Below are 12,553 nucleotides of genomic sequence, written 5' to 3'. Positions count from 1 at the left end.
AGACCCATAATATATACAATTTGGGTAGAGAGGTAGCTCTTTTGAACCATAAACAAACATAAGTCAGCAACAACACTACATTAAACATTACATATAAAACACACTACATTTAACATTATTTAACAGTTTTTGATTGAATTATCACGTCTTGTGCTTCTCGAATTTTCTTTGTTTGTGCCACTATCTCGTGTTGTGCTTCTGTCAATCTTGCGTAATTCTGCCTGATTTCTTTTCTGAATAATTAATTAATTTTTACTTCTCAAATACTTGACCCGTTGTGTTGTGTAATTTTCAGTTGTCGTTTTGTGTGAGAGAGACAGTTTCTTAAATGTTTAGATTTGACCATATTTTTGCTGTGATACTATATGATTCTTTAGCATTTCTTTTAATATGTATTTTTTCTTATAGGCTTGAAAAGGGCTGTATGACTAGCCGAAAACGTTCGCTTTTGTTTTTTGTTCCATAATATATAGCCTATTAATATTGGATAGTGTAACAATCTTCGAACTGCAAGTAAACCAATAAAACGGAATGAAGTATGTAATGTAATGCTGTAACCAGCGCATTATATACATTGTCCAATTATGCGTTACAAACTAGGTTTTGTCTCAAGCGCCGAAGATTGATTTACAATGACAACTGTACAAGCTGACTGTCACAGTTCTTTCTATCTCTTACCAGTAAAGAGACTTGGAAAGGATTAATAGCGTAGTTTAATGGGAGCAAGTTTTTCAGGCGCAGACAGTTAGGCACCGGTCAAATAGGCGCGCACACTGTGGCGTCTGGATATTTAGGTGCGGAGCACTGTGGCGCCCGTTCATTTAGGTGCTAATCCTGGTATAGTCTGCAGATTGTATCAGCTTGGCAGGTAGGGCAATGCTTTTCACACAAAATGTTGTATTGAACAGAAAAATATGTCATGGCTTCCGTGAGTGAAGCTGCTTAAACCGGCAATGCTTTTCACACAAAATGTTATATTGAACAAAAAACTATGTCATGACTTCCGTGAGTGAAGCTGCTTAAACCGGCAATGCTTTTCACACAAAATGTTACATTGAACAGAAAAATATATTGTATTTGAATGCGCGTGTTCGGCATTTATTTGTTGTTAGTCCATCCAAGTTTGCGTCAGCGAAAGCTTTATCAATAAATTATTCAAGTTTCCAAACATGACTGAGTTCACTTTTAGTGAGTCAAATAGTAACTACACTCAGTCCTCGAAATTAGCGGCGGCACACGGCAATTGCCGTGGTAAATGCCGCCGCAAACGTCATAATGGCCATTCTGCTACGGCAATAAAAATGCCGTCGCAAAATGAGGATTTAATTCGGACAAAAATTGTTCAAAATTTCTTCCTGTTTGATTTACTTGCAGCGTGAGTTTAATCAGCAGAAACATCGCACCAAGACCTCACCTCGGACTATTTTACTTGCTGTGAACACTCACACAGTCTTCAAAATTAGCATATTTTTGCTTCACAAAAACGTTGACGAGGCCAAACGGCAAAAGTTGAAATTGCCTCGGCAATTGCTGTGAACGTTTATTACAAAAAAATTGTACCAAAACATGTAAAACGAGAAGAGAAAAAAATAATTGAATAGTCTATCACGACTGCACTGTTTGATTTGTTGTGATGTAATAATACCAAAAGTAGCGATAAAGCAAACAACGCGATACGCACGCTGTTACGGTGATTCACGTTGTAACTCATTGGGGTAAAAAGTAAGTTAATTTTGGGTTGATTCAACGTTCGAGTCAGCACAAATCGATTTAATTTTCCCGGCGAGTTATATCGCGTAACAACAATGCCCAATAAGAAATTTACGTTTGTTTTACATTAATTCGAAATCTAGCGATGTTAAATTATCATGAAATAGCGTTAATTGCTCAATCAGGTAGCGATGACAAATCAATAGCTCCCTGCGAGAAGATTGCCTCGATTTACGTATACAGTACACTAACATAATTTCGGCACAATTAGGATACTGCGAGCAACACAAAGTCTATCGGATAATGAACTAGTCAGAATCGGAATCATCGAAGGATGAGGTTGTCGCGTCGTCACTGGAATACTTCGCAAAACTCCCCGTTCATGAACGCGGAATGCCATATGATCGGAAGCATTACTTTTCTTTACTGCCGAAGAGAACTATTTATCCAATTTTGTACCACTTTTTATATTTGAAATGACACCGGTAAACAATAAGCATTCGATGAAAGAATAACTTTTGCATAACAATTAAGCCAGTATTTATAAGGTTGCAAACTTTTTACAGTTCACAAGAGCATTGTCAGTGCATAAAATAGCGTGCGTGATGCTCTGGGCTACCGCCGTGTGACACACGATGAAAAAGCGCATAAAATTTTGTTTGATTAAAGCATACGGCAATTGCCGCCGCAATCCAAGGTTTGTTGATTTGGCGACGGCAATGTTTTTGCCGTCGTAGATGGAAGCTAATTTCGAGGGCTGACACTAAATATCAGTCAAAAATATACCGTAGCCTAGATTCAAGCGGGTGGTAGGCTTCAGTGAAGGGTAACTTAGTTTTCCGTCAAAACCCCGAATAGGTTTAATAACGAGCAAAGTTGTACCATTATGCTTGCAACTTGTAGCTAGGGTTCATGTGCCTCATGGAAATGTATTCATGTAGTAGAGCGTTGTCTCATACAAACTCGCCACACGACCAATCAATCCCGAGTAGAAGTAATTGCGAAAGATAACAGATTAAGTAAGGTTCCATCTGGCTGCAACCTGTGTTCAGGATGCATAGCAAATGTCTTGTGGAGATGTGCTAATATCAATAGTAGTAGAGCGCCTCATCTCCACACGCGCATTAACAAAACAAAATATTTTTCTGTTTAATATAACATTTTGTGTGAAAAGCATTGCCCTACCTGCCAAGCTGATACAATCTGCAGACTACTAGGAATAGCACCTAAATGAACGGGCGCCACAGTGCTCTGCACCTAAATATCCAGACGACACAGTGTGCGGCGTGCGCGCCTATTTGACCAGTGCCTAACTGTCTGCGCCTAAAAGACGTGGACCCAGTTTAATGCGGAATGGCCCGTTTCGGCGAGTTCCCTATTCGGCGACTTTTTGAAAATCAATAATCAAACAATTGCATATTATTCAAACAATTGCATATCTATTTGAATAAGCTGAAGATGCTATTACTATAGCGAAATCGATTCTTACTTAATAAATAACACTAAGAGGTTAGATTGTTGTGCAAATGCCAGCATTTGATGAATGCAAAATAGCAGTACCATTCAATATTCAGACATTGAATCAATGTAAATACGAACTGTTAGGCTAATTGGGTTCTTTGAACAAATCGAATGACTTTTGTAAATGTTTCTCAGATGTACAACCTACACTCTCAGGTGCAGCGGTACATCCACCTTTTTTGCGTCATGTACGACTTTTGTAAATGTTTCTCAGGTACAACCTACACTCTCAGGTACAACGGTACATCCACCTTTTTTGCGTCATGTTTATGTCATTCGTCATTGTAATGTTTTGCGTAATCCTTGACATCTGACTATCTCGGACGAACTGTCATAAACAAACAGATAACTTTATTTGAATCTCAGCATCAGGGATATATAAAGAAAGATATGTGAAGACTCACAGCGATTGCGTTATTCTTATGACACTACCAGGGCGGTAGTTTGTAGCGCGTGAAACATGCGGTTCTTTTCAAAATTGCAGAAAGTTTTATAGTGCAGCTGGTACAGTCAGCTACCAAAGACAGTTAGACTATACGTTGTCATAGAGTATATTTAAAGAATACTTGTTTGGAAATACAGTTGAAAAGTTACCAACAAGCTGTTCTTTTTAACAAAGCTTTTGCAGTAGGCTAGATGTAAAGTAACTGTACCATAGGCATAGCCAGAGGGGGCAAAAGGGGCCATGGCCCCCCCCAAATTTTCAAAGTTTGGATTCCGAAGTTGAGCTCTTTGTTTACAATATAATAAAATTTGTAGAAATTTATAACATTTTCCAAGACATCTGGCTATTAACACCCCAAGGACTTGTTTTAGACACACAGAAAGACACCAATAAATTTTGCAAATTGTAAATCTGGCAAAATTTACTTGATTTACGTTTCTTTTAACTAATTTGTGGAAGCAATTTTAAAATGGCTTACTCTGTTGAGTTTTTGTGTAGCTGAGTTTTTGGTGTTCTCTAATTTTAGCCGTAGATTTTGCCCGTTCGTGTGTAAGAGCTACCTTTAATAAGTTACTTAGCTGTTTATCTGCTAATAAATTTCATACAAATATTACCCTAAAAGTGTTTCCAGAAAGCGCTATAATCCCTTATTTAAGTTTAATTTTGCAAAAAATTTCCGGGGGAGCATGCCCCCGGACCCCCCTGGAATACGCGTGCCTTCGGCAGTTGGCACGCTTTAACCCCCACCAGTTTCATTGCTTCCCCTTGCCCAAGCCACCAGGATACGCCACTGCACATCAGGTGGTGACTGGCGATGTCATAAATCAAACACTTTGTCGTTCTCTTCAATTCATCAAATATTTGGCCCCCCCCCCAAGTTTTTTTCCTGGCTACGCCACTGAACTGTACGGGTAGTTGAATTAACAAGTAACCATGAGCAATTGAGCATGCAGTGAGCATCCAGGCCTGATGCTAATAGCGCAATGCAGGTTATTATAACAAGATTTATTAAACTACTATCGGTGTCAATTGTTATTTTACGGTAAACAGAGATTATTTACGATAAACAAAAGCCCTTCTATTGTCAGACGTATTAAAAGCCTTCGTATCCCCTTTTCAGCAATCATCATGTACTCAGACTTCAACATAAACTAGCAACGTAAACGTCCACATAGCTGCGGCACTAAAACGATTGACTTACTATTGGAACTCAAGTTCGAAAATGACGCGACGCTGTCAGGAAAGCATATTTAACAGCGGCCGATCAAGAGGTCATGGAAAACGCATAAGGCAAATTGCGAAACACAAGGTACAAACTTAAAAGGCATGTTTCCAATATTACAGTCATGTCATTCATTTTTTAAATAAGCTATTTGTTGGTTTTATATGATATTTCAAATATATTTTACATCGAAACAACCTTTTTCACAAAACGATGAGCTGTAACTCAAAACAGTCAAAGAATTTTTGATGTCAACAAAACTTTTGAATTTAATGTAAAGGCAATTACATCGTTTTAACGTTGCCAGACGTTGAAAGCGTGTACAAAAGGGAACTTTTGCTGACCAGGTACGGGTTGAATCCAATTAAAGAACCCAATTCAAATAACCCAACTAGCCTAACTTACATTGATTCAATGTCTGAATATTGAATAATATTCAATCATTGGATTTACAGAAGGTGTCGCTGGATTTTCAAAAAATTGGCGAATAGGGAACTCACCGAATCGAACTCGACAAAACGGGCCATTCTGCATTAAACTACCGGTACGTTATTAATCCTTTCCTAGTCTCTTTCCTGGTAAGAGATAGAAAGAACCGTGACGGTCAGCTTGTACAGTTGTCATCATAGGCGCCGAGTTTTCAAAATAGCTGGGCTGGCGAACACATACTGTCACGTCATAAAGGTTATTTTGTGCGTTTTTCTAAAGGGCGATTTTGCTAGGTTGTTGGGCTAGCCTAGTTTTACATTTAAGTTTATGTCTCCTTTAACACGATTTGGAAACAAGTAATAACTATAATTGGTACGCAACAACGTCTGGTCCTGATAATTCAGTTCCGCATATTTTTTGTGATTGGTATGTGCGGGTTGCGGGACGAAAACTGCAATACTGTACTAGTTCCATAATGACATTACTATCAGTGTTGCCAACCTTGCGGTTTTCCTCGCGAATTTGGGCTTGTTTCTTTCTGGGTTTGCGGTATTTTTTTAAGACTTGCGGGTTGCTTGTTTTTGGGCTTGTTTTTTTGTTATTGATATATTTCATTTTATTGATATAATTGTTACATTTTTAAAATTATTATGAAATTTTTAAATCTTATGGAACTTTTGCTGTTTTAATTTTCTGTTTAAACAGATTTAGTATCTGGCAACGCTGGGAAGCGGTTTCCTTTTCCACTAGGCACTTTCCAGGAATTCCAGGCCAGCACACACACAACAGTCAACAACTCAGGACTCAGCACACAAGTTTAGTCACAACTTAGTAGTTCAAGTTCACAATGTCACAAGTCAGTAGCCATAGCCAGGTAGTCAACAGGGGTAGTGTGTGCTTCTGCCTTGTAGTGTAACTATAGCTTATAGTAACAGTGTTGTACGCGTCAATGAAATAAATGGACGGCGTCGGCGCAAATTGCCTAAAGACTTTGCGGCATAAAGTACTGCGTCAGCTCTTAAAGAAATTGACAGCGTCAGCGCTAATTTCTAGCGCTATTTTAGCCAGGGTCTCACAAAACGGAAGTATTTCAACCAAGTGTAGGCTAACAATTAGCTATAAATATAGAGCAGGTTTTATGTTTTGAGAGTGAGACTGTATTGTAATTAGCTACTTTAGCTTATTAGTTAGTTTTTTGTAGAAACACAAGCATTTCAAAACGTTTGTCTGACAATCTGCTGCGTTTGGGACGCATAACGTCCTTTCCAAGTGAAAACATATATGCGTTCCACAGCAGCGCTGAATGGTATTGGTGTGCTGTATTCAAAAATAAGTCTTGAAAACATTTACTCGGAAAGGTAACCTATCACTGTCTGTTCCAAGCGTGATGTGATGTCTTAGCATATATAAATCTTATTTTAACGAGGTCCACTGCAACAACATCGCTCTTTTCAGCTCTTGAAATAAAGTTTCTTCAACCTCTGCGATGACATTCTTTGATTTTTCGCTTTCTCTCTCTGATTCATCGTTCTCGATACTGCTCACGATATGAGTGATCACCATTTGGCAAGCTTCTACCGCTTGTATTCCAGGGAGCCATTCCAACCAACGCGAAAGCCATTAATTCAGACTAGTCGCGCTGGCCAGAATAGATTGTGAAACGAGATTTTCCATGAAGACAAAAATGACGCATAGCGTTTGACGCTTAAAATCGGCAAAATTGTTCACGGCGCTATCACTTCCGTCAACTAAAAAAATAAACTGACGGCGCCAGCCTCAGCGTCAACAAAAAGTTGACGGTGTAAATTAGGGATTCATAGTATAGGGATCGCCAACTCGGCTGAAAATCCGACAATCGGAGTGTAAAAGTGTTGCCAGATATTTTTTATATTTTTAGAAAAAATGTTATTTTGGCATTTTTAAAGAGTAATGGTCGCCCAAAGCTTGTCCGTTTAAAACTAATCTGAAGTTTAAAGTTGCACAAGATTGAGTTAAAGTAATTTTTAGTTGTGTTACTTTGCAATAAGAATGTGCTGAATTTATGTGCAAAACTTAAATAAAACTTGCAGGTTTAAAAAAAATTATACTAACCAGTTAAGAACAAAAAAAATTGAGAAACTTAAAAATAGACCTCAGGAATAAAGAGCTTCATGTTTTAAGTGTTGAAGCCGCTAATTATTTTTCAAGTAATATGTTTTATGTACAAGAGAGGTTAAATTTGCCAAAAATATGATAGTTTGATAAGTGAACAATAAAATTTTTTTAGATTAGTTTTAAAATATTTATTTAAGGGCAAGTTTTGGGCAACTACTACTTTAAAATTGCCAAAATAATATTTTTTCTAAATATATAAAAAATATCTGGCAACACTTTTACACTCCAATTGTCGGATTTCCAGCCGAGTTGGCGATCCCTATAGTATGAATCCCTGGTGTAAATGTACAACACTGCCTAGTAACTCCTTATTTACTGTACCAAATAACTCTACTTCATTTTTGTTACACTTAATAATTGTTCTATCATCAACAAACAATAAGCATTACTTTCGGAAAGGCAATTATTAAAATCATTCACTGCTATTGCTGCTATTCCACTGCTATTTTGGCTGTTTTTTTTTTTGTTGCTTGTTTTTGGGCTTGTTTTTGTGTTAATTTGCTTGTTTTGGGCTTGTTTTTCAAATTTTTTTGCTTGTTTTTGTAAAATAACCTGGCAACACTGATTACTATTGCTAAAACCACACAATAACACACACACAATACATCGGTGGGTTCATACGATAAGTCGGTCCTAGCGAGCGCACAGATAAGATACAAGATGCAGTAATGCAACGCAGAAGCGATTTTACGGCAATTCAGCTCCCGCAAAGCCATCTAGCGATAAACTGCGCTATCAAACCGAGCTTAGATTGAATCTACAATTAGAACAGTTATAGAACGAAGGAACTGAATTGCAACTAATGACAACCAACGGTTTCATCCGGCCAAACCAACAGGTGTGCACAGTTTAATATCAGTGACGTAACAGACGAAACTGTGATGATTGGAGACAACAAAATAGAGCATTTTGGCAGCAGAGTTAGTCGTTTGAGAGAAAATTACTCCTTTGAAGAACAATGCTACAGTTTTACATCTGGCGATGTTAAAACGATGTAAAAGCAGTGGAAATCGCGGTCAGACTTTTGCCACGAATGAAGTTCCTCGCAGGTTTGCGCAATTTACTTGATTTATAGCACTGGGCTACGAGTGACAGAGTGGAGACAAACGGCGCGGCTGGACACTTTTGCTCGTTTAACTGCGAATCAACGTTGTTTAACGTTGCATGAATGTAACAATAGCAATAATTGACGAAAACTAATCGCTTAATTAGTAGGGCCTATCATATGGTGACAAAATTCTGCGAATAAGGTAAGTAGGCTAGTATAAGAAGGTGGCAGATGGTTACAGAAATTTTGGGATTTAAAATTGCATTAATTTTTTTTTTAATTCCTGAAATTTCCGGCGGGCGCGGCCCGCTCGCCCGGGACTCGGCGCCAGTGGTTGTCATTTTAAATCAATCTCCGGCGTTTGAGACAAAACCTAGTTTGTAACGCATGATCTATATTCTATATGATAGCTATAGCTATTCAGCTTTTGTTTTCTTCAGATATGGTTTGACTGTAAATAATGCCATCTTGGCTACAGACACACACATACCTATGTACAAAGAACTGGTCCAAACATATGACGTTGATTACATTGCTGGAGGCTCCACACAAAATACCATCAAGGTCGCACAGGTTAGTGTAGCTGCCGATTTTACACACTACGGTATATAATAGTACCGTATTATGAATGAGCTATTTCTTTCAGAAATAAAAAATTTAAACTCTTTTTCAAGATTTTTTGCTGAAAAAAATGGGCAAAAAAAGGAGCTTTTCAGCTGTGGAGAGGTCAAAAATTGTTATGTTAAAGGAAGAAGGGTACTCAGAAAGAAAAATATCCGAAAGACTAAAGTTCAGCAAGACAGCAGTCCACCAGGCAATAGTTAAATTTAAAAAACTTGGAAGTTTAGTGGACTTGAAAAAGGGTGGTAGACCTAGGGTTACCAGTCCAAGAGATGACCATATGATGAGGAGGATGGTAGTGCGCTCACCCACGTGTTCTAGTAAAAAAATTAGATCGGCTTTGTTGTGTAAAGGTACAAATGTAAGTACATCTACCATAAAACGCCATCTTAGAGATGAATTTGGCCTCAAAGCACGTGGGTGAGCGCACTACCATCCTCCTCATCATATGGTCATCTCTAGGACTGGTAACCCTGGGTCTACCACCCTTTTTCAAGTCCACTAAACTTCCAATTTTTTTTAATTTAACTGTTGCCTGATGGACTGCTGTCTTGCTGAACTTTAGTCTTTCGGATATTTTTCTTTCTGAGTACCCTTCTTCCTTTAACATAACAATTTTTGACCTCTCCTTAGCTGAAAAGCTCCTTTTTTTGCCCATTTTTTTCAGCAAAAAATCTTGAAAAAAAGTTCAAATCTTTTATTTTTGAAAAAAAACAGCTCGTTAATAATGGCTTAAACAGAAGGCTCTGTTACATAACACTGCCCTAATGGCATAAAACCCAATTTGACATAACATTTAAAATGATTTCCATAGATTATTGTAAGAATCCAAAATTTTGACAGGTGGTCTTAAACTTTTGAGCGCGACTGTACTTTATATAATCGACTTATGATTGAAAAGAGTATTTAGTGAATATTGGTTTCTTGATACTTGTCAGAAGATTGACCACTCTTGTACATCCTAGTCCAAGGCTCTAGTAAGATTTTTCTACATGTGGTGGACAGTGGCTGGTATATTGAAGGTTTGCATGATGTTGCATAGATATTTTGTCGGGTAATGATGCTTACACTGATTGCAAAGTAAGAATGGACACTTTGAAAATGGTATAATACCATATTGTGGTGTGTTACTGGAATGTATATCATGGTAAATAGTGAACATACTTAAGTTGCTCAACAACAAAATTTCTTGCATCCTTACGACTGATCGTTTAAAATGGTGACCTGCTTTATGGCCTTTTGTCAGCATGCCTGACTTAATCAAGGTGTTGCTTCAGACAAAATCTATCCGACAAAGGCATTACCGGTATGCTATTTGCTGCTTTATTGTTCAGTGGATGCTGCAGCATCCTCACAGCACAACATTTGTTGGTTGTGTTGGAGACGATGAGTACGGGGTGATACTGCAAGAAAAGGCGGAGGAGATTGGAGTGCGGACGGCTTATTATAAAACAGCGGAGGAATCTACTGGCTTGTGTGCGGCGTTGCTTTGTGACAACGACAGGTGAAGGAATCGGTGGCGTTGTGGTAACCTGACTAGTGACTACGTTTCAAACAATCTGATAAAATGTTCAAACTTGTATGTATATATAGCAAGATGGGCTTCCCCTTACAAATTTGCTTGGATGCGCTTTTTTTCTGGTTTTAGATACAACAATACATATTTTATCAAAGTCTAGTTGAATATATTGGCTACCACTAGTGGGTCTGCTACTATTCGGTGAGTCTGATTCGGTGAGTCTGATTCGGTGAGTCCGATTCGGTGAGTTCCTAACCTCTAACGCTAAAACGGCAATGATAATTAGGCTACGGTACCCGATAATTTAAAAAAAAAAATTGAAAAAATCACCGAATAGGGATCGGACTCACCGAATCGGACTCGCCAAATCGGACTCACCGAAACGGGCCATTCGGACCACTAGTCAACCCATACAATGTTGGAATAGTTTATGTATATATCTGAGTAGTTTCTTCAATCTTCCGCAAATAAATAGATTTCAGTTTGGCTTGCATCGTGTTGCGAACCTGGTGGCATTGAAGTTATGCCTCATTATGAAATGAATCACTGGAACCAGTGCTTAACGCGAAATGGCATTGAAACAAATAGCAAGTGAAACACACTTACTTTACCGTGGCTGATTACTGATTAGGAGACGCTTCTATGAGATGATTGTTTCGGTGCAGTTGTTCTCGGAAACCAGTTTCATTGGTGCTGATGTTTAGTTGAAGAAACCGCCGTGAGCATGATTTAGATAAACGGATCGTTCGGACTGTATTACAGTGTTGCGGATTAACATTAACTGTTATTTTCCAAGTAATTGTAGCTGCTCGATTACATCTTAGGTATTGAGCATTTCAATTGATAGCCTTATTTGTTTATCTTCAATGTCATCTGTGTTATGTGCTGTCATAACTCTAATTACGTTTGAAGACGTTAATGCAAGAAATTACGAAATGTCACGCTCAGCACTTAATTAAATCTGGTGTCTCCAGAGACCATCGTATTTTTAATATAGCTTAATTTCAAATTTGTGCAAGAAATATCTTGATTGCGTGAGTTTGTTCACACTTTTTTTTATTAGCGTCACACATATCGGCATCTGTGCATTAAACAGTATGACAGACTGGAGTTATCAGGGCTGCAATTTTTACACTATTCGACAAACGTAGTGCCTTACGGAAAAAAGCTGAGAAAGGACGTCAAGTCAAGTCGAGGAACAATCGGAACAATGTTGCAAATGAATGTATTGTCGAGTCATTCTGCTCCAGCTCCGCACTGCATGACTCGCGATTAAGGCCGCTGTCTGATGAAGCTATTCAAGATGAATTATTCATTGGCATGTGCAGCCCACCAATTTCACTAACGAAATCATTGTCTCCAAACTGTTTGGAGACATGTCTGCACCGAAACGGGATGTATCCAAAAACGGAATTTTGGAATCGACCATTGTCTAACTGAACAACAGTTGCCGTCCTTTCAAAGGATGCCCTAGTGAAGCCTGGATTAATCAACACAAAGTCCAAACAACCTCCATTTTGTTGCTGCCCACCGTAGCAACCAGACAAACTGTTAACGTCATATCACGTGAAAGCTACTGGCAGATGGATTTATGAAAGGGTTTCTGAAAGTGTGTTCAGTTTCTGGGTTTCAGTTGGATCAACTTTCAATCGACTCCTTGCAACTGGAAAAGTTCATAAAGACAAAGTGTGAGTCGCGCGAGTGATTACACGTCGTCTATGAACGACAGGCAACGTCCAGCGAATATGATATAATAGTTTTAAAGATACCGCCACACTTTGGTTAAATACTAGCCATGATTACACATGCTGTCGTCAGCATGCGGTGATGCCTTGGATCTCGGTATACTTGTAGCAGAATTGCTCATGCAATTTGATGAAACAC

General features: G+C 38.4%; 1 protein-coding gene across 2 annotated transcripts in view; it reads left to right on the top strand.

Moving 5' to 3' along the window:
• The window catches only part of LOC145787957 (adenosine kinase-like), a 49,399-nt gene that overhangs the window by 10,427 nt on the left and 26,419 nt on the right, over positions 1–12,553 (top strand). Inside the window, exons 3-4 of one of the 2 annotated variants that reach the window (XM_082599795.1) lie at positions 8,970–9,102; positions 10,485–10,654. In XM_082599795.1, coding sequence (XP_082455921.1) covers positions 8,970–9,102; positions 10,485–10,654 — 303 coding nt within the window. Of the gene's footprint in view, positions 1–8,969; positions 9,103–10,105; positions 10,173–10,484; positions 10,655–12,553 lie in introns of those variants that run through there. The other variant, XM_082599796.1, reaches the window with a different exon arrangement.

Source organism: Aplidium turbinatum, chromosome 18 (assembly GCF_918807975.1).
Source record: "Aplidium turbinatum chromosome 18, kaAplTurb1.1, whole genome shotgun sequence".
In the NCBI taxonomy this organism is placed as follows: domain Eukaryota; kingdom Metazoa; phylum Chordata; class Ascidiacea; order Aplousobranchia; family Polyclinidae; genus Aplidium; species Aplidium turbinatum.
This window is presented reverse-complemented; position numbering and strand designations above follow the sequence as displayed.